Here is a 23,182-nt window from a genome sequence, read left to right as displayed (position 1 = left end):
TGTCGTAATCAATAAGTTAATTTAATAATACCTTAACTGGTTAGATACAATCCTACAGGATATTTATTCTTAGAGCAGTTCGAGTTCCGCTACATAGCTTTCTGAAAAGCTCGAGTGCTCAATCATTACGGCCTTGACTCATTAAAAACTTTAGTCTTTCTAGTGAGAGAGCCAAGTAAGTTGCCGAGCAAAATAGAATCAGAATACAAGTAATTATTACGATTGTAAAGTACCATTATCGATGAATAATTAACAAAGAAAGAGCTGTGATGGGTTCGAAATGGCCACGAAAAAATGCTTACGAGTCTGTAGCAATTGCACCAACAATAATACCGCGAAGTGATACGAAAAATCCAATAATTATTGTAATACTCGGCTTGTTCTTAGCGCGATGGAATTCAGCACAATAAGTTATTGCAGAAGCACGAGAGCCGCTGCTACTTTATAGAAGGAATGCCATTAAACATTAAAGATTTCTTGATTATTTTTATAATTTGCGAATGAAATTATTTGCGTGAGCCCATTAGGCAGTTTGAAAATTAGTAAGATTATATAAGTGGCACATAGAAATGTTGTGACAGTGCACTAAAAGTATTTGAAGCACCGTCTAGTAAGCAAGCATAAACTGCAGTGAGTTTTCTTCCGAATGAATCTGCTTGATCATTCCTTAGAGTTGAGTTGAACTTTTGCTTGGCAACATTTTCATGTATCTATTTGTACTTAATAGCTGCGTGAACGGCAACATTGAGAGCGCCTTTTTAAAAGAGAGTCCATTGGAAGTCGTATTCTGCGGATGGTATTACCGATGAAGGCATTAACGTGTCGGTTTGTTACCCATAAAGCTAGCACAATTGTTGGGTGTAAAATAAAGTGAAGCGTTGCGTAGCTAGCTTGCGTGGCTAACGGCCTCTTCGTAATGGAATGATTATTTTTAAACATTTTCAATTATGTATTTCGAAAATATCGCTTTGATTAGACATTGCATATCCGATAAATATTACATCTTATTGCAGTAAGGGACACGAGTTAGGGGAAAAAATTAATTATATTAATGTATGCTCTCTGCGGTTACCGGAGCTGCTATCGCAATCATCATTTAGCCGATTCTGGCGAGCTGCTGTCAGACAATCAATTCATCGAGCTTTGGTTCTGCGTTATATCTACAAATATGCGCATCATTGTGGCGTCACTTTGATGACTGTATAATTCGATTGCGAGGTGAGCTGAAACGCGCGTGTAGCAAACGTAATTTCTAGTGCAGAACTGCCTTACACTTGACTATTGGTATGAATTGGAGGTTTCTGATAATCGTGCAGTAGCTTCACAGGCGCGGGACAGGCGATGTGAAAACGTCCTTCGAGAAACCGTGGCGCGCTGCCTTTTTACCTCTTTAAGTACGCCTCCGGCTGTCGGATTCTAGACCAACTCGTCTTTATTGTTGAGGTGAATGCCGCGTTAATTTGGCTTTTAAAAGGTCTTAGGCAGAAACTGCATCGAGTGGCTGAGATGCCTTTGGAGGTGGTTTATTAGTGAGAAAAATCAGTGAGCAGCTGGAGTGGAAATTGACAGCGCTCGGGCAATCGACTTAAGAGTTATGGCTCTTAGGTTCGCACTTTGGCAGCGAGCTTGCGGGCATGAGGCGCAAGTATATGCACGCACACCCAGACGGCACATGTATGTCTGTACATAGCGACGCCTGGGAGCGAGTCGTGCAGCGCACTCGAGAAGCCCATTATTCTCCGTCGCGTCGCGAAGCGCGCCGCCGACCTTTAATGAGCGCGCAGCCGCGCACTTCCGATACGAGCTCCACTCTCTCTCTCTCTCGCTCTACCTACCTACCTACAGCATCGCGTCTTTCCGCAAAATTTTAGCCCGCCATTGTGCAATAATAATCGACGCCCCGCACTTTAATGGGGACATCGGCGAAATTTTCCTAATTGCGCGACTACTAATTGCTAGCGAGCGAGACACGAGAGCGCTTCTTCGCTTCTTTTCACTCGCTGACGCGTCATAAACTGTGCTCAGTTCGCTCTTTCATGCCTCTTTCAATCAGCGCCACTTACTCGTTTTCAAATCAACTTTCGGCGTATTTACCGTTCGACACGGCTTATACTTGTACATCCCCGTCGTTGGCTACGTCCGCGCTCAGGTTTCTCAGCGTCATTCGATTTTTAGAAAATATTCGCATCAATTTCTCCTCTCACGATCGACTTCACTGTCGATAGCAACGCTACCTTCAATTGATTTACATTATCAAATTGTTTGTATATTCGCTGAAGCGTAAGTCCAACCAAACCCGTGCAAACTATCTGGTGTAGATATATAACGTCAGGCAGAAGCTTATAGCTCCACGAACTTTGCTTCGGGGAGTGGTAAACATATCGCGCGAGTAGTTACCGTAAGTTTCCACATGGCAGTTTTAGACTTTTATAGCCCTCGAATTTCTGAAGGCTCGTAAAAGCCACGACGCATAGGTGTTCGATTTAAGAGGCGCGAGATTGGGAAAGGGTGATTAGTTTCGAAAAGCGAGTTCGCGGGAAATGTGATTTGCGTAAAGAGTCGGAAGAGTCGGCGGAAGGTGGCGGCTAGAAGCGGGCTGCAGTGTGCGCGTGGAGCGGTGAAAAGCGCAGCAGCCTCGCTGTTTCCGTAGACCGAAACCCTATCTCCTCTTGGCTAATCGATGAACGCGCTCGCTGCCCATCGGGGGCACGCTTTTTTAAAGTTGGCTCGCGCGCGGCTTGCATTGTGCGCGCAACGAGCCCAAACGATATTTAACGCCGCCGCGGCAGTTTATCGCTGAAGGCGCGCGAGAGTTGGCCTTCATTGTTTACGCGTTCGCGCGTCGGCAAAAATCCATGCAGCGGCCGTGGCCGCGCGAGCGCGCGTGCGCGGACCGAGGCTGTAACTAATTTGCAATATCTGTCTGGGCGCCGCGAGCGCTGGCAAAGTTTAACGGCATACGGGCGCTCGACGACGAGGACAAAAGCCCAGCGATATAACGCCGAGTTCCTTGAGCCGCGGCCCGCCGAGGACATCCGCTCCGCAGCGCACATCGACGGCCGATCTCGGGTAGGCACTCGCGGTTCCGCGCGCCCCCCTCTTCCGAATAACGAGACTGCGATGGCGGCGATCGGTTGGACACGACGCGCGACGCACTCGCCAGGCAATTTCTCGCGATAGTCTGCGTCGGATACAGAGCACGGGGTTGAGGTGGTGGCGCGCTCGCTCTCGGATGCGGCCTCTAATTAAATGAGGGCTTAAAGGAAGCTCGAGCGAAAGCGCCAAATTCCGTCTCGCGTTTACCTTACGCTTCGCCCCCCCCCCGCTCTCCGTGCAAACGCATTACTAATGGAGGCAATTAAACCTCGGCAGACATCAAAGAGTACACGCGGCGGGGGAGTCGGAGCGGAGCTTACGGCGCCGCTTCGAGTTTGCCGCTCTAATATGTCGGCTCGCGCGCTCCGATCGGCGAATTCGCCCCGCAATCCCCACTGAGCGAATCGACGGCGGAGCTGCGCGCCTCGCCCAATTTCATACTGCTGGCGTCCCGGCGACCGGCACACGCGTCTTTGTACTGGCAAGGCCACGTCGCGGCGAGCGCGCAGTTGACCTCCTGATTGACGTGACCAGGTGCAGTGGAGAGAGAGAGAGAGAGAGAGATGGGCGAGCGTGCAGGCCGCCGAAAGAAACGACGAACGAGGAGGCGAGGCCGAGGCGGCCAATCTCGGAGCTGATCGACTTGACTTATGAGCCTCGGGCGAGGACGGCCCGTGTTGGCCAGCTGTTATCGCGATCGTCGGCTGTCGCGGCGCCTAAGACCCTCCCGTGAGCTCTCGGCGCGCATTCCTCGGAGGCGCCTGACTCGTGCTTGTCTCTTCGTACTGGGGGCCAACGTCACAGGTCGAGAGACAACTTTTGTACGTTCGGGGATTAGCCCCGACGTTCGTCCGTTCGCCCGTTTCCCTCGGCCTGCGACTGGACCAACTGATCCGGCGGGACGAGAGCATAGCGCGCGCGAGTGGCATCCAGCGCGAGGAGATACTCGATGCTGATCGCAACGCCCTTATCGAGCACTGGACAGCCGTAGGATCACGGGCTGTTTGCGTTGGATCGGTCGGTAATTCGATATAGACGGCTCGCCAGTCGGCGTCTCCGCGGGATCCGGTGGGAATCGGAGGAGCCGCGGAGCGAGATTGCCGCTGCCGTTGCGCGGGAGGAGCCGCGCCGACAGCCCGAGGATAAATGCGGCCACTCCGTTCGATTATATCGGGAAAATCGGATCTATTTGTCTTGGGCCGGGCAGAGACTCGACCGTTGGCGCGCGCGCCGCGGCCGACTGCCTTCGATTAAAAGCTTTTCGCGCGCCATGGAACTCCGGCTCGTCAGCGCGAGCATTTCCCGGAAGAGCAAACCGTTGGAATTCGCATATACACTGGGAAACATTTGATTTCATTGAATAGTAAAGGTCCACGATTTCGCTGGTGGCATCTTTACGAGCGCGCTTCGGCTCGCCGGGAACTGGTATATCGGCGAGAGCGCTTAATCGGCTATAACTTTAAAAGCCGCCATTTCATCAAGTCGCTGCGCGCGTTTGAATCGGTGAAAAAACGTCCGCGGGGCACACTTGCCTATGCAGATCGATTCTTTCGTCCGCTCGCTCGCCAGCGTCGGTAAACTCTTCACTCGGCGACAGCAGATAAATTGCCATTGAAGCAAAAGTTCCGCCAAAATGTCCGGCACTCTTCATCGGAATACCTTGCAGAGCTCGGGCTCGGGCTTCGGCGATCCAGCGGCGCGGATCGAAAGCGAGAGAGACCGAGATAATTGAATTGAATGGATCTGAATTTATTTGCCTCTGCAAAGATGTACGAGCGATAAATATTAATAAAAGTAATGAATTCACGGCCATAAATCGCTCCGAAGCCAAGTATTCAGCTGTACGCTCCATTTATGACCCAGTTCCCGGCCATTTCAATTATTCATTGCCCAATGCGACTGAAAAAAATATTTCAATTTCATCAGCGATCTGCGCGCTCGCGTCGCTCCGTCGCGTCGACGAAAGAAGCGTGCCGAAGAACAAGCAAATACAAATACAGAAGCCGCGCGGGGGAATAAAGTCCCGAGCGGAGCAGGCTAAGACAATGAGAATGGATGCTAATGAAGTTTGCGCTGGTTTTTAACGCGTTTCCAACGGCGCGCGCTCGCTTTTGCTTATTAACGAGACCATTTCCTTCTTTATTTTCAGTCTTTGACTCGCCGGAATCAAAGAGACGAGCTCCCCCGCGCGATTAAAGGCCGTTTACCGTTATCGGATTGACTCGGCGCGCCTGCCTACGACCGCGACCACCGATAAGCTTTGAAAAAGTCCGCGAGCTATATATCGTTTAATTGCTTCGGCGCTTCAGCGGCGCGCGCCCGCTGGCTATTAATTAGTTCCTCGAGCATTTTTTATGCGGGCGCACTGCGTTTCGCCTGCTTTCGCGTCCAGTCCAATCCCACGTCGATTTAGATTCGGCCATTAAGCGGCTTGTCAGCAGCTTTCCTTTATTCGCGAGGTCGTATCGAGCCCCGGCCTACTCATCTTTTGTCAAATAAATCCGAAAGACATATCCTCGCTCCCAGTGAAAACCCCGTCAGACGTTATCGCCGCGGGTCTCGCGGTCACTTTACACAATGGGATATTATATTGTAGAGCGAGCTAGGGAACGGCTGCTGCCAACGGCTTGCCGGCAGGACATCTTTCGTCTCGCACTTTTGCCGTCGTAAAACCAACAAGTGTGCGAGCGCAAAGAGCACGCGCACATAAAGACGGAGAGGAAGATAGAGAACTTGGCGCGAACGCACCAGATAAGATTTGAAATCGTTGTGCCGAGGCTGCAAACATCCCGCGTTAACTTGAAATATACGTGTACTACATTCGTTATATTTGCTGAAAAGAACAGGGCTATCACTGCGCGGCATTGTGGAAGCCTCGCTGGAAGTGCACCTGAACATGCGTACTTCGAGTCAGTACGGGCATTGCCAATAGCAAAATCTATATTCACAGAAATATATTCACTATATTTCCTCTTAGATGAGACATGATTGCACATTTTTATTACGTTATTAATGATATGAAAAAATATATACGTTTGTACGCTGTGTCATTTAATGATTTTCATTTTGACGTTACAGGTCCACCAGGTAGTCCAGGTCCAGCGGGAAAACGAGGCAAAAAGGGTAAAAAAGGCGAAACCGGCGCACAAGGCGCACCGGTAAGTGACAATCAGATGGAAATTTTCTTATGATTTGTATGTAGTATTGATGAAATCTCGCACATATCAGTAAATCCTAAAATAAAATGAATTTTTTAGGACCGGAGAATCGCGAAATTATTTTCAATGCTATGACATCGAGAAAATTTGGACGTTTTTTCCTCTTTTTACTTAGATTTATAGTGGTGCAAAGTGTTCGTGTGCTTTGGAGTTTTCGGTATATTTTATCGCGTAAGATATACGATGGAGTTATTGGTTTTACGATAAAACCTATATCATAAGCATTAGAAGCGCAAAACCACTGAAGATCCACTGAAAAATCTCTTCTAATGTTCGTGAGCTTTTTTTCGTCTCTCTATAGCTCAAGTAAGAAGAAGAAAAACGTGCGGAAGCCACAGCATTGACAAGAAATTTAACGATTCTAGCTAGAATAGCCCGAAAGGTGCATTTCATTTTGGGATTTACTCACGTAAACATAGAACGGGTTCCGCGTGCGTGCCACGAGTATGGATGCGGTGATAAGGCCGCGAGATGACCGATAATAATTGACGTCCGCGTTGGTTTATCGCCAGTTCCGTATAATTGCGGCTACGCGCTATTTGTCATGATTTTGTCCGATTCTACGGATCGTCACGTTTCGTCGCCGAGATCGTATCGATGCTTTATTAGGATTTAATCTTGTCTCCAATCGTTGATATTGCATCATTTATCTATTTCGATCATGACAATCCTTCCGATGTCGAAGTTTATTAAAATTTCTATTCAAAGTTATTTTACCTTTCCTGAAACTCTATTATTTTATATCATAATAATAATTGGAAGGCATGCCTAGTTAAAATAAGTAGTTTTCATATAACACTATATTAAATTCCGCTTGCGTAACGTAGTCTAATGATTTCGCTTTGAGTTTAGAGTTCCTTTATCGCATTATGGAGTACTTTTAAAATCTTACGCGTAATATTGAATGAAAAACTTTCACGGATGAAAAATCTAATTGCCTGTTGGCATACTCTATAAAATTAATAAACTTAACCATTGTGAATGGTTCTCTCGAAATGGACATTGACAGTCAAGCGGTTTTAATAAAGCAACACTGTCGCATTTTATTATTTTAACGTTTGTAATATTTGCGGGATTTACATGTAACCGAGTTGCCATATAATTGTACTGTTTATTCTTGAAACAAGCGATTGTATTGCTCCATAATTAAAATCTTTCAATTATAACAATGTAGAACGAATGTTGATAAATAACAGTGGCACGCCGACTGCAGAGCATGCTTCAGCGAGTAGTATCTAACTGTAATACGTAATATTTTAATAAAACTTTTTCCAGGGAGTGGCTGGTACGCCAGGCATGAATGGTTTCCCGGTATATTAATTTTTGGTTTTTCTTTTTCCAATTCTGGCTTTATTTTCCCTGTCTATTCTAAAGGTTAGAATTTGCTTCCAAGTAATACGAAATTCCAAGTAATACTAAACAAATTGGCATTGCAAGCGACTTGAGGGAAACGTTAGGAAGGTTAAATATTTTTTCAAGTTTATACGTGTGTTTTAATTGTACATGGAATTTCAGGGATCGAAAGGTGATTGTGGTGCTAGGGGAGCAACGGTAAGAAAAGAGATAATTTTAAAACAGTTGAATATTTCATAGTTGACGGAGCGTCATTCCAATATTATACGTTTAAATCATCACATGAATAAACCTTCAACAAACATTCATAAAATGAAAAGTGTAACAAAATATAAAAGAAACAAGCCAAGTTTAATTATCAAACGTAATCAATGACATTTTTTATCAAAAATATAATGATTAGCGAGAAAACGCGTTATAATTCTTTATTACGTGGCTAATAAATTACTTTGTCCGGACTGCCATAAATGTGAAATTTCTAAATTCTGTTCACTTAACCTTTTTATATAACGGAGCATGTTTAATTTTTATAAAAATTCTGAATTCTGTAAACACATGAAAGTACGAATAGCTAAAAATAAATTTGTATTTAGTTCATTTATAAGAGACGAATGTGCAAAGAAAAATAATTATCCACTTTATACTTGACCGTAACGAACTTGTAGTGCTAATTATTTTTGAAAGCTGCTTCCTGAAGAAATTATCCTGATATTACTTTAGTAAATTTCATCAATTAACCTAGTTATTACGTTGTATTGGATAACGCGACTAACAAAACTTCCAAATAAACTTAATCATGTAAAATAGATGAAATAATGTAAAGCAGTTTAAGGCAGTCAATTTGATAGAACTAATAATGACAGTGGTTCAGTAATAACGCGTGCAATAGTTGAACTGACGCATTGTGTGACAAATGGTACGTTGCTTTGTTGCAGGGACCCGTCGGCCACCGTGGATATCCTGGGTTCCCGGTTTGTTAATTTTACAAATTTCCCTTCCAGCAGTATGACCAATTTTCGCCACGTCTAATACTTGACGAGAACCCTCGTCAAGTGTCTTTGTCACAGAGTCCTCTCCGCCTGTTGCCTCCCTATTTACATACGAATGCATAAGCGCAGAGCAGAAAAATGTGTATCAGTCGATATTACGTTGAGTGCTGTTTGGCGTGCCAATTTGCAAATTGAAAGAGTCGCTGCGCGGACGTAAGATTTGAATGCGCGGCACAGTGATGGATGTTCAATGAAATAAGATACACGCCTCTCCTCTGCGCTGTACGCACGCTTCTGACTCTACGTAAACACATCCGGGCGAAAGTGGTTTTCTTGGCTTGCGGGATACATATTTTAGTCGCTCTTCTTTTTTTCTCTTCCCTGTGCTTCTGCCACGTAGCTCTAGTGAAAATTCACTCGCTCGCGCGTTCTACGTTCTACGTGATTCCCGGCAAGAGTCTAGCTCGTGGGCTTGTCAGCGTATCGACTGGACGCGCCGGGAGACAAACTTTCGAGACGCGCCATCTACCACAGCCGCAACTTTTGTCGAGTATAAATTTTAAAAAGTCCACGCGACGCTTCTCGACTGCGGACTATTTTCGACTTGTTCCCTTTTCCGATAAGAGTACCGCTTGTTGCCAATCGAATTGCCGAACCTTTAGTTTTTGCATTTCGATCGATAACCATGCTGCAGTTCCAAGTAAACGATCAACGGAAATTTAGAGTTAACGTGGCCCAGTGTCGATTAGCTCAAACTGCAAACTCAACAGAGTATAGGGTGGACAATGGGCTCAGCGCGTAAGCGCGCACAGATATAAAAATTAAGCGAACGGGGGGAAAAAGTGGCGCGTACGCGTGAAAATTGTTAATCGGCGGTAACGTTGAGGCAGCAACGTTGCGGCTTTTAAAATACGCAAAGCGTGGGTAGCCGTGGGGCTTGCGTCTCTGCATCCGATAAAACGCTGACACGCTTGTCTGATGGTCAGTGGCGCTATTAGCACGCACTACTCCCTCAAAGATTCCAGAATGTCAGTCCGTTTAAATTAATTTCTTCAAATAAGTAAAGCGTGCATTCACGCGCATTTTTATCCGTCCAATGCATAATGTCCATTATTTTTTCGAGAATAATTTGGCATAAATCATTGTGGAACGGGTGAGTCCCTCTCAAATTCAAACAATTTCTTTTTATATAAATTATGCAACGTTTCGCCGTCCATGTTTGCAGCCTCATCAGGCACTAAATTTATTATACAATATATTAAATATAAAATATTAATTTTGCAAATATGGCAAAAAACAGTTAACACTTACAATACAATATTTTCGTTAAAATTCGCATAATCTCATCAGTAAAAGCACAATTACCTTGTCAATAATAAAAAAAAATTTTTTTATATAAAATATTATTTTGTATAATTAATTATCATAATGAGCATAGTTCAGAGGTGTATTCAATCGTCATACGCTGATGAAATGAGATTTCGCACTGAGATGATTTCGAAATGAGATTGAGTACACCTCCGTACTATGCTCAACAATATTTTATATATAAAAAATTTTTTTTTATTTTTTGACAAGGTGACTGTGCTACCACTCGTGAGATTATGCGAATTTTGACGAAAACATTGCATTGTAAATATTGATTGTTTTTTACCATGTTTATGAAATAGATATTTTATATTTAATATATAGTATAATAAATTTAGTGTTTACTGAGGTCGTAAACGTGGCGGCGAAACGTTGCGCAATTTATAAAGTAAACTTGTTTTAAATTGAGAAGGACTCACTTGTTCCACGATTTTTGTCGAATTATTGTACAATGCGGGGTACTAATAATAATATAATTTTTTCTCGAAGCACTCATACAAAATTAACGTTTCCTTTAAATTCCAATTGTTTAAACAAATTATGCATAATTTGTTTTTTCGATCCGGAGACATTTTTTTTTAAATAATTTGGCTCGCTACAGGAAGAAAAGCTCTCTTGTAATTTTTATAAGCAATGCATATCTTAAAAGTTATGAATTTTGAACTTTTTAACTATTAAATATTTTTTGAAAAATAAAGAACCTAGTAATTTTTTAAAACATATTCCATTTCCTGATGTACTTCAACATTTGAATTACCCCCTATAAATGAAAATCACCGTCATGCCGGTGAAAGATATCGTTTTTTCAGTACTTATTGCGGACGAGCGCTGAGTGCATAGCGAGAAACCGACGCCGTTTTCGCGCTCGCGAACGCTTCGTTACCTCGTTAAAAACCACTTGTTCGCAATTTATTTAAGCTATCGCGACAAAATATATAATAATTCAAATTTTATTTCCTCGAACATATCATTTTACTTAATAATAATAATAATAATTATTATTATAGTAACAATAATAATAATAATAATAATAATGTTATTTTTATTATTATTTGAAATAATATGTCACCCTAATCAGCTGATGAACTACCAGGAAGGAGATCGCGGCTGATCGCTAGTTATTGTTCTATGAGACCACATCTCGACTACAGTAGAAATAATAGGATTTGGTCGGACTCAATCGTGTCTTGGCAACTTGTTCATCAACGTTGCGATAAATAAATTAAAATGTCGATAAGTTAACGGGAAATAGTTCTCTCTAATATTACACGACGAAAATAGAAGCTAGTGTATACATTGCAAGGTAGTAGCAGTAGGGGCGCAAAGGCCCCCGATACGCTGCCAGTACGCGAAATCCCTATAGAACGCTTATACGAAGAGCTTATACGTCAAATTTTCGCGGCCGCATAGGCGCTGATCTGAAATCCTGATTAATACGCTAAACTAAAGCGAGGCGCAGCAGCGCGTTGCCGCATTAGCAGAGGGTTACCAACAACTGTTCTGTTGTATGCATCTATAATCGTAAATTTTCAACTGAAGCGCCAGCAACTTGACAGCCATCCCTCTATATCTCTCTTTTTCCACTCTCTCTCCCCCCCTCTCTCTCTCTCTCTCTCTCTCTCTCTCAGTTTCGGCTATCGCTGCTTAGTTTATTTTTTTTACGACGACGGCAGAGATTATATTTTGTTGGCTTTATCATAAAACATTTGACCAAGTAGTATGCTTCGCATTCCAAATGAGTTATCGATTTTCTTCACCAGATATTTCCGAAGGAATTTGGTGCGCTGAATCTGAATATAAGCTCAGAATTGTGGGATCACCCTCAGTTTTCGAGATATTCTATCCTAAAAGCGTCAAAAACATATTTTTTTTACTGTTTCCCAATCCCTGTAACTTTGTGAAAAAAAATGTTCTTTGCAACTTTAACGACGACTTCTTAAAGAGCAGTTCTTGTCCCTCAAAATGCACTTCTCCTCATTTTCGATATCATTTTTTCCGGTAAAGATATGACACATTGAAGTATGATAAATTTGCAGCCTCGCAAATGTCGTTTAAACAGAGAAAAAATTCGCTGAAAGATAATCTTGATTGAAAAATAATATACATCTCAAGTACCTTAACCTAAGAATCCTGTATCCTGCTAGGCAATAACCTCAGCCCACTACATCTCAAATACCTTAACCCAAGATCTCCGCTAAACAATAATCCCAGACCACTAAAACTCAATTTCTTTAACCAACAGACCCTCTGCCTTTTACTACTATTATCTTTCAGCGAAACTTTTCTCCGCTTAAACGACATGTATCATATCTTTATCGGAAAAAAATGACGTTGAAAACAATGAGGAGTGTGTTTTGAAGCGCAAGAATTGCTCTTTAAGATGCCGTCGTCAAATTTACAAAAACAAAATTTTTTCATAAAGTTACAGGTGTTGGAAAACAGCAAAATAACAGTGTTTTTAACGCTTTTAGGTTAAGGTATCTTAAAAACTGCGAATAATGGAACAATTCTAAGCTCGAATTCGGATTCAGCGCACCAAATCCCCTTGGAAATACCTTGGCTAGTCTCTGGGTCCGGACCTTTTTCAAATGTTGTCGACCTGTGTTATTTTTGAATTATGACTTTATTATTTCATTAACATTCAATAACTGATTAAAGGTTCCCAATAAATTCTTTAACATACATTCCATTTTGATACGTTTCCGGCGTTTTAATAAAACCTTTCTGCAACGGTGCATTGCGTATAGCAACCGACAGGAATGTTGCCCTTTGTTCATATATTATATTTATAGCCTACGCGCAGAGGATACTCAATCGGTAATAGGTGGTGTACGCGTGAGAAACTCTTCGGCTGTATAGACGCTCTATCTTCGGTGGTCGAACGCAGCCGTACGGCAGCCTGTCTTTCGGTAATTCGGTTTATCACGCGAAACACATGTTAGCAACGAAGACAGTTTAACAGCTCGAACTGTCAACAGTGTATGCCGTATTGTGCGATTGTCCGTAAAATCAATAAAAAACCGCAGTCAATCTGTATGCAGTCGCGTCGTACACCACCTATTCATCAATTGAGTGTCACATAACTCGAATACGCCTTCGCCAAGATTATTAAGCCCCAAGGCACATAAATAACTATTACTTTTGACTTTTTACGGTTTCTATGAGGAACTCAATTATTTTTAAATTGCAATTAAATTTTCACAAGCGTTTGATAACTGAGTCGAAAAATTCCCAGAAAAATCTTGAAAATGTCGGGGATATGTTCCACTTTAACATTTTTTTAGCTTTCTAGAAAACCTATTTACGTTAGTGTATTACAACTTTTTTATAAAAGAGTGGTGTGTGGCACGGCAAAATGAAATTTTCCCTTTGTTCCAATGTCATATTTACTTCAGACTTTATACGATTCGTACTAAGAACTCAATTATTTTTAAATTAAAGTTAAATTTGATTAGAGTAGGTGGCTACTAATAAAAAATAAAACCTCGCTCACATCAGTGGAATATTGAAAATGTCAGACATGCTCCGAGCAGGTTCTAATTTGATTTAATTTGAAAGTCAGGTCAATCCGCATTCCATTAAAAAATAAAAAATAACATATTATAAATAAGAATTATTCGCAGAGAAATAAACGCGGTGACGGTATGTAATTATGTTCTAAACTTGAAAATCATGTCTGATTATTCGGACGATGGGTACTATAAGTGTACATTTACGTCTTGCATTGCCAAAACACTAACTCATGTAATTGGTATTAACTGAATACAAGTGCGATTTAATTTGCTTGTGGTATCTACTGTGTAACGTTTTACGTTGAATTCGATGACACTCACACTTACGGAAGCGTCGAGGTATCGGAACGCAGCGTGAGTGCGACTATTCATGCTAAAGTAGTATGGTAGTGTAACAGTAGCTTAAATAACAATGTTTACATTAACAGTAGTGCAATAATAATACTCGTATTTGGAAGCATTTACAAACAATCTCTTTGTCATTTTCTTTCTTTCTTGGTTCACTGGTTATCTAAGCGATATTTTCTTCTCTTATCTTTATTTGATTTGTTTTCAAATCAATATTTTACGACTCAACTTTTTCCTACTTCCGACTTTTCCGACTTTCCTGTCACTCGCATGAATTCTCAGCGATCGAACTTGTATTAAGACTATCCTCGTTTCAGGGCCCTATCGGTATGGATGGACCGAAAGGAGAACCAGTAAGTATCCACCATTTATTTCACAAACATTTATCTGAAAACGTCGTTTAGAAACTCGCTAAAATCTTTTTGTTTCTTTTTTTTTCAATGGTATACTTTTGCCCGGCTTCAACGATTTTCATATGAAAACTGTGTTTGTTTTGTACGTGATCGTTGTAACCGAGTTTCGCTCGAATCACTAAAGAGCACTGAACGTAAAAAAAGCCTTTTCAACCTTCGGCTCAATAAATATTGAAAAAAAAACTCTGTCTCGAACAGCGACGGTTTCGGATCAATCAATGAAATGTTTGCTCGACATGCAGAATTGAAAAAAGCTAGATGTCCGCTCCGGCAAGCGAGTTTTATATTCTTTATATTGACACGCGAGTTGCTCGATTCAAAGAAAGTTAAAGTGCTGGATGTGTATCGTAGCATCGCAGCAGAGGGAGGCTTGGACTGTTGGCGCTGCTGCATTTGACGTATTGACGCTCGTTTGGAGAAAATGTCGTTCGGTCGAAAAAGAGATGCGGCCGGCGCAACGTTGACTAAAATAAATATCGACGGGTACCCGCGCGGAAGCTGCTGGCAAAAGTGTTGGCAAGAAACGTCACGTAGACTTGATTGAAACTAAACCGATAACCGAAAGAAAAACGAAGACGTTAGAGTGTAGAGAGAAGGCTTTTGCGTGGCATTGAATCGTTGATGACGAATGACTGTTACGACTGTTCACAGGGCTCGGCAGGAGAGAAAGGACAAAAGGGCGAACATGGTAATCCTGGATTCGACGTATTCTCTGCAGTCAAGGTATCTATCAGAATAGTACGCTAGGAAACGGCCCGCTCGACAATCGAGATCGTGATTTTTCCGTTTTGCTCGTTTTGGCCACGCATTTCCAAGTGAAAATCGTTATAGAGCTGTGATCTCGCGTGACTGCAGCCAAGCATCCGACAAGGCTCTGAGCTTTTTCCGGGTCCAAAATTTATCGCGCTCATAAAACTCGGCACAAGCTGCAAATTGTTGGAGAAGTAAAGGAAAATTTACAAAGTCTAGGGTATTCGCGGGCCGTACGTGTGGCCTCGTTGTTTATTTTGTAGGTGGCCGCTAGGTACACGGAGCTTTCCACCAGCGGTTCCATCCCTTTCTTTCCCGATACGCTATGAATAAAATTTCCATTACATTAATCCGCGAGGGGAGCAACAGCCGAGCTCGCCGTGCGTTTTGCGGCAACTGTTGTTCGCCGCCGACGGTAGCGTATCAACGGCTGTGTTATACCAATTTGAATAATTTGAAAGATGAGCATCGTCGCTGATCCTCTGAATATTTATGCCGAAGCGAAGACGCTGCGCCGAGTGACGAGTGAAGTTGCGCGCTTGCAATACGCAGCATACCTTACAGCCGTCGATAAGCGCCGATCGGTGTCCTTTTCAAAGGTACATTTGTCGCCTGAATGTCGTCAGTTATAAATGTACCTTTCAAGTAATCCGAACAGACACTAAAAGGTTTAGTCGTACGACATTGGCAAGAGCGCGCACTAACCTTTGTGGCACATGCTAGATAATAACAAGCATCTGAACAAAAAAGAAACACAATAAACAATTAGAACATTGTTTTCGCCTACGGGTCAATGCACAGGGATTAGGGTTAAAGAGGTCGGTGACGACGCTGCGCGGCGGAACGCTCGGATACGCCGAAATCGTGGCGCTGAAGGTAACCGGCCTTCCTGAGGCTCAGACCACACAACTTTTCTCTACTTGTTCTCTCATTTTTATCGTTTTTCTTTTCATTATTATTGCGATTTTCTTGGATTTTTTCAGTATGATCTTGTAGTTACTTTCTTCTCTCAGTGGTTCTGATGCTCTTGTACAAGAACCAATTTTTTTTCGTTTCTTTGGTTGTTTTTCCTTAGCGCTGCTTTCGGTGTAGCATTTTTATGGTGATTTTCGAGTGTGCTACGATGCGACTCGTTACATTGCGATCAATGTGCATGTATTTAAACTGAATTTCTGTTATTCGTTCGTTTCAGTGCTTCCAAACAGAATATTACATTGAAGTTGCGATCTATGCACATTGGTCAATTTGTTTGTCTTTAAAAGTATATTTTATTCGTATAGCATGCTTTTTGCAGTAGTAGATCTGAATTGCATGCATGATTTTTCAAAATGAATTCCACAATTTGTAGAATAGATACTAATTGTATCTATACATAGAAACGTTGAATAGAGAAATTATTTACTAATTTACTACTGACGTTGACTTGTTTATCTGTAGTTACGCGCGAACAGCTACAAATAACCGGTGGAATTGTGAGAAACGAATTATGATGTAATTAGAAAGGATTGTTTCGTGTCTATCTATTTGGAAAATATTTTTGAAGAAAAAAATTTATAGTCGCGTCGTAGCTGCTCATTACATGGGTTTGATTGGTAGTGTTATGATTATGAAAATACCTATTAGAAAGTGATACAACATACGTAAATTTGACAGCATGTGAAAAAAATTAACCAAGTTACAAATAACACGAGAAGCAGAAGCCTTAAAAGACGGACGAACCTTGATCCCCATCTTATCCATATTATAATTTAAACACGAATCATTTGTATTTTCGTTTAATCTATTTTACGTGTAGAGATTTAGTTTTTACCTGTAGTGACCTACTTTCTAGGAACTGCAAAAACTGGGAGCTAATATCACCGATCAGCAGATCATAACGCTCAAAGTAAGTTTTTTTAGTTTATTGCAGAAACTTTCTGATGAAGATTTACTCAATATTTGAAAAGTTGTCATTGAACATCATTTGTTTTTATGAGAAAAAAAGTACAACAGTGTAAAATTAAACTTTGTTTTTAAAAATATTGATTATATTTGGGTACGAAAAATAATGCGATTTGTTCATAGCTTTTGATTACAGTTTTATCACTAGTACAATCACAGTATTTACTATAAAAGCATATTTTATTTGTTTTTCATAATTATATTTTATTCGACCGTACCTATCATATCCTCATCCTGCATGAAAACCTGATAAATTCATTAATTTAGTGATAAGTGCAAGGTAGAAATTTCAGTGTGTCAATAAGTAAGATTTTGAAAGTATCGTGAGATTATGAAGCATGATTAAATTACTGTGTGTGTTTTTAACTTGGAATTGCTGTTTACAAAATATTTGAAAAATTTAATAAAACAAACTTGTTTATCGGACTGATCTTCAATAAATAAAAGATTTGTAGTGTCGTATCTACGGTTCGAATAAAATATATGAGTTCCAGTCGGAACGTTAATACGCTGGAGGCACTCAGTACACATTAAATGTATTTATTCTGCACGAACAAGTTTGTTTGACGACTCGCAGAAACATCGCCAACTCGTAATATCATGATGGCTCTCGAGTTAAACGAATATACTGCATGCATGGGGGATTTTGTAGTACTTGCCGACGTATGTACATATAAGAGGGGTGCGCTCTAGAGTGTGGCAATTCGCCGGTTATTACGTTTGTTTTCGAGAATTTTACGACTATTATTTCAATCTTTCATGTATTTTTTCCATAATATATGTTTTATTTTGCACTTTTTACACTGTAAGTACATACAAACTGTGTATCTATGCACGATCGTTTGGAAACGTTTTTGCAAGTATCTTTCTTAAAGAAAATTCTAAATAATACTCTTGACCGATTTCAAGATAAGCTGCAACTTCATTTATACTATTTATATTATTGAGATTTTTTCAAGTGGCGAAACAGTGCGACTTAAAATGTGCAACAGGAAGATACGAGTAAAAACGCTTTATTTAGTGAAAAATAATCGTAAATCCCAATTCCCATAACAAAGATTTTGATATAAATTATCAAATAATCATTCAAGAATGCATTTATGGAGCTTTTTCTCGAGTTGTCACTAAAACATAATTAACTGCTAAAATGTGTGAAAACGTGCTCGCGAAAAAGCTCAAACGAAAGTAGAAATAAGAGACGTGAATTGACAGACGCGCGTTGTATGCAGGGTGAGCAAGGCGAGCCAGGTCCGCCAGGACCGCCAGGTCCTGCAGGAGTGGAAGGTGCGCCAGGCCAAGATGGCAGAGCAGGTCCACAAGGCGACATCGGACCCGCGGGTGAAAAAGGCTCGCCTGGACCCGAAGGTCCTCAAGGACTGCAAGGGCCACCAGGAGCAACCGGAGCCAAGGTAATAGTCCCGAATTTATTGCTCGTTTACTATACATTTCTAGCTGACCATGACATTTCGTATAGGATCCCATCGTACTAACGAATGTTCGTCACTCATTTATATAGAATACACGAAACTTTCAATGTATATCATTTTATCAATCGCTGCTTAAATATGACTTTCTAGAATCGATTTGAACTTATGCAATCAGTTCAAATTTCTTGATATATTTCTGTTGAGCAAATTATCAAATTATCCTCGATGAATAAATTTCGAATGAAAATCTTTATTCGCCGGAATACGTATACAGTAGTTATCAAGGGTTTTTTAGTTGAAGCTATCGAAAATAAAATATACGTCAACTTATACGAAGGCAAGCGCGCTCCTGATATTTTTCAAAATGTATAATATAGTAGCAAAAGACCAACTGAAATACGTGCTATTACAAGTATTCATTTTGGTGGCTGTGTCCAGTTTCAAAGCAAATCACGATGATGAATTAACTTTTGAAAAGCCGAGCATTTTAGCAACGGTACAAAAGTGCACGTGTGATTTCTTTTGCTTTGTGTACGTTTTCAAAGTTGATTTGTATTTTTTCGTCTCTCATTTTAAGGCTAAACGAATTTTCGCTGTGCTGAAATAACGTTAGTTGACGAGCGTGCGCAAAAGCTTTAATTTTGTGCTTTGTGAGGCTCCGCAGCGCACATTTATTTCGGATCTAGTCGTGCCTCGGCTGCACAATTTTTATGAAATATTGTTGCGCAATACGCAATCCCGCCTAAAATTATTATATGGGCTACCGTCAACAAAATTAATATAATAAAAATAGTTTTCAAGAAGAGGAAAAAAGTCGGGGAGTCTCGCGAAGAAAAAATATGTTTCAATTGTAAACTCGTGGAAATGTTAACCGCACAATAAAAAAGTTGATTTAACGACAGTGGATACACAGTTTAGTAGAGCATACTCGAGGGGCTGCTCTAAAAAGTAGGGGATTTTCATCTGATAAAGCGAGGCGCGCGAGTGCATGCATATTATAGCTGTCGGAGGGGCCGTGTAACTATGCGCTCCGCGCGCAATTAACCTCTGGGCCGCTCTCTCTCTCTCTCGCGCTGCCGCTTTATAATCTTTCGGTGTCATCGATTCCGGCTGCCTTTAGCAGAAATAACAATCTCTGCTGCCGCGGGGGCACTCGGTCTACTGCGAATTAGCGGCTGCCGCGGACTAATTAACATGGCACGGAGCGTTTAATCCGACGGCGTCATCGTGATCCGCCTGTCCGCTGTTTTTATTTGCGCGAGCTTTGTCTCTTGGCAGTATTTGCGCTGCGCCTAATTAAATATGCTGGATATGCGCCGAGTGCCGAGGCGCTGGCTAGTTGCCGCGAAGAAGGCAGTCTCAAAGGCAATTAATCGAAGCGAAAGCGGACAGACGGCGATGGAAGCTCAACGAAGGCTCCTCGCCGGGGAGTGGCGCGTGGCGACGAAAATGAAAATCATTTGGCAGACAACACGGCGAGCTGCTGTCCTATCTCGTTTCCGCGGGGCTTAATCGAGTGCCTCGGCCAAATTGACTTTGCTTGGTTGTGTCCGTGTGTTCGCAGGGCGACAAAGGCGACAAGGGCGAGCGTGGACTGACGACCTCGATAAACGGCGAGCCGTTCGCGACAGGCGTGTTCGAGGGACCGCCCGGACCCCCGGGACCACCTGGTAAGTAGCTGGCGACGAGCGGCGCGCAACACCGTCCCTCTTCTATTCTTTTCCTTCCTTGCCTCGCTCGTCGAGGCCGCGCTCGCGCTGGATGCCGCCGTACGCCTCTCGTCGGTGGCCCAGACCGATTTATATCCGATATTGCCTCTCCATCCGCGCGGATTACTCTTTCCTTTCTTTCGATTAGCTTGCAATCGTCGGCGCTCGATCGCGACGGGCAAGATATTAAGCTTGACGAATCGCGGTTAATCAGCAACTCCAGCGCGGCAATCGATATCGCCGAGCGCGCCACCCACGCACGCGCACGCACGCGCACGCACGCGCACGCACGCGCACACACACGCACACTCGAATACCTTCGATTCGCGCCAGACAACTTTCCAGATTAAAGTCTCTTTCGCGAGCCCTAGCCGCCAATGGAAAAACTTTTGCGAAGATCAATTGCAACTCTTAAACTAGGCGCCAATTACCTCGGTTGATTCAAGAAACTTTGCCGTGTCATTGATTCGTTCGCGGCCTTCCAAAGTACAACCATCCGATTGAATCGCGATACTCGCCGGCATCTAGCGTCGAGTTGAGCATCGCTTGCTTGGGATTTGTCCTGGCCGTAGCTCCGGAAAATAGAGCTGTCTACTTAGCGTTGCGGCGGTCTCTCGGCATCTCGGCATTACGGCCGGGCAATAAAGGCGCGCGCCTCGTCTGCCGTTGACGTGCTCGTGGACGAGAGAAAGGGGACGGACGCGTCTGCCGCGGCCTCGCGGGCCGTTTAAACGCTTATACGAGATAAAATCGGCCAGGCCGCGCGAGACGCGAGACGCGAGACAAAGCGACGACGGCCGGCATTCGGCGAACGTGCGAGTGTTTTTTCCTCCTTATCGTCGAAGCGGAAAGCGAAAGAAAAGCAACGCGAGCGCCGCTGCTAAATTGACTTTCAGAAATAACTCGTTTGCATTCGTCGGGCAAAGAGAGGAACGAAACAAGTCCATTAGAACGGCGGAGTCGATGAATCGACGAGCGCGCTCGCGTGGCCCCGGTGAAAGATTGAAAAACAGCGACAGCGACATATATCGCGCGGAGCGAGCGTCGCCCGGTAGCCTGATGGATTGGCCGCCCGTGGCGGAAATAAAGTCCGCAAGCTCGCGCGCTCGCTTTCGAAACAGTCCTTGCCCCAGCTAGCTCATAAAAGATTCTCGGCTCGCGCGGGGCGAACGCCGGTGGACGCCGGAGGAAAACTATCCGCGCGACACAGCTGCAGCGATTGCGATTCCGTGAAGTCGCTTCGCGCAGCCTCTCCGCCCAGTTATGGCTCTTACGCCCACGGAAACCACAACCGCAGCTCGTTGCTGCCTTCGTTTCCACCTCGGCTCGGCTCAGCCTCTTGCCTTTTTATGTCTCGCGTCAACTCCATCTTTTCCTTCCACTCATTTCGCTAGATTAGACCTTTGCCGCTAGTTTTACGACGGCTTTTGCCATTTACTCTTTATCCCCGTTGCCAAGATTTATTCTTTGGTAATAAGCTTTTTACACAATTACACAACTACATCTCGTCCTCGACAATAAGCTCGCTCTAATACGACCTTCGAGTTTTTCTCCGCTCGTTTAATAAACATTCAAGTACCTTTTTTACGAGCAGGCCAAGTGATGCCACTCAATTTCATCTTCCTCAAATCAAATAGTCAAACCGACTTTACGTAGGTCTATATATCTTCGCTTACGGCCAGTTGACAATTAATATGAAACTACTTTTCCGACATTCGCGACAAACTAAAATTGTACTGCAAACAAGTCCGACTCGGACTAACAAGCGCATCGGAGAATTACGAATGACAAAGCGACTCGTTACCGCGAGAATCGAACGTATTGTTGATGTGCGGTGATATGCAGGAACTCAGGGTGAGAAGGGCGACATCGGTCCGGCTGGACCACCCGGTCCGCCCGGCGAGCGAGGCCAGCGCGGCAAGCAGGGCAAGAAGGTAAGCGCAACCGCCACCTCCTCCGGCCGGCGCTACACAACGATCTCCGATCCATTCCTCGCTTACTCCCGATCTTTTCTTCGCCTTTCCTCTTTCGTTACGCTCCTCGCTAAACAAAGAAATAACGTTAGAGCCTCGAACAAAAGTGAGAAAAAAAATCGATCGATCGCGCCTTACTTTCCCACTTGATTTTAATCCGAGTTTCGCCTCACCAGCATCTTTACGAACTGCCGAGTTGTAACTTTTTCCTCCTCCTTATTTCTTTCAATTTTTCTACAAGTCGCGCTGAATTTCAAATATACCTCTTCGCGTTACCAAAGGAATTCAAATTCTCTTGCCAAGCATTGCACTCCTATCATACTCCTCGCCTAAATTCTCCTTCCTCCCCGTCCTCTGCCTCTCTCTCTCTCTCTCTCTCTCTCTCTCTCACTCTCTCTTTCCCGTGTACACTGTACGTATAGTGTAATATGTGTATGCATGCTGCATGAATTTTGCACGAGTAATTGGAAATTAAACTGCGTAGTAGTTAGTGCGCGTGCTGCATACTTACAACTATATGCGACTGCTACTAATCCCCATATACATTATTCTACAACTAACAGCTACTAAATGCGAATTTATGTGGAAATGAACTGGGACGATTTTTCCGATAGTATCTTTACGAACTATAAACGCGGCGACGATTGAAAAAGTGGATCAACTGGATAAGATCAATATCAAGATGATAAAATAAGTATCCGTAGAAAAAGAGAAAACACAAATGCAAAAAAAAGTGACGCAGTAGAGTAGTATACAATGACCGAGAGCGAGATAACGTCATACCTACGTAGGATGCTCGTGCTTTCGATCGCGATTCCGGCCGGAAGAAACAGATGTGCTGCGAAATCAAATGCAATCGCACTCCCTCGCTCTCTCTCTCTCTCTCTCTCTGCCTCTATTTCGTTCGATTCCGCTTTTAATTCCGCGGTAGCGTACCCGAACAGCACCAGCAGATTGAAAACGCACGCTTGCACCGAGTGCAGCACTCTTTCCTTTTGGCGCGGGCTGCGAAGCGATTGGAATGAGGCGCACACGTCGCCGTCGCAGAATAGTAGTCAGAGCGAACAAAGGTGTGAAACGGGGGA

The 23,182-nt window shown here is 43.1% G+C and overlaps 1 protein-coding gene across 4 annotated transcripts in view; it reads left to right on the top strand.

Moving 5' to 3' along the window:
• LOC131675177 (collagen alpha chain CG42342) overlaps nucleotides 1-23,182 on the top strand; it is a 145,646-nt gene that overhangs the window by 107,470 nt on the left and 14,994 nt on the right. Inside the window, exons 3-11 of one of the 4 annotated variants that reach the window (XM_058954052.1) lie at nucleotides 6,175-6,254; nucleotides 7,830-7,865; nucleotides 8,603-8,638; nucleotides 14,202-14,237; nucleotides 14,949-15,020; nucleotides 16,879-16,932; nucleotides 18,218-18,397; nucleotides 19,980-20,085; nucleotides 21,970-22,058. In XM_058954052.1, the coding sequence (XP_058810035.1) occupies nucleotides 6,175-6,254; nucleotides 7,830-7,865; nucleotides 8,603-8,638; nucleotides 14,202-14,237; nucleotides 14,949-15,020; nucleotides 16,879-16,932; nucleotides 18,218-18,397; nucleotides 19,980-20,085; nucleotides 21,970-22,058 (689 nt within the window). Of the gene's footprint in view, nucleotides 1-6,174; nucleotides 6,255-7,589; nucleotides 7,626-7,829; nucleotides 7,866-8,602; nucleotides 8,639-14,201; nucleotides 14,238-14,948; nucleotides 15,023-15,838; nucleotides 15,924-16,878; nucleotides 16,933-18,217; nucleotides 18,398-19,979; nucleotides 20,086-21,969; nucleotides 22,059-23,182 lie in introns of all 4 variants that reach the window. The other 3 variants (XM_058954051.1, XM_058954054.1, XM_058954055.1) reach the window with 3 other exon arrangements.

This window comes from Phymastichus coffea, unplaced genomic scaffold, assembly GCF_024137745.1.
Source record: "Phymastichus coffea isolate CEN01 unplaced genomic scaffold, Cenicafe_Pcof_1.1 PCOF00016, whole genome shotgun sequence".
In the NCBI taxonomy this organism is placed as follows: Eukaryota; Metazoa; Arthropoda; class Insecta; order Hymenoptera; family Eulophidae; genus Phymastichus; species Phymastichus coffea.
The sequence above is the reverse complement of the archived record's forward strand: the minus strand, read 5'-3'. Positions and strand labels throughout refer to the sequence as shown.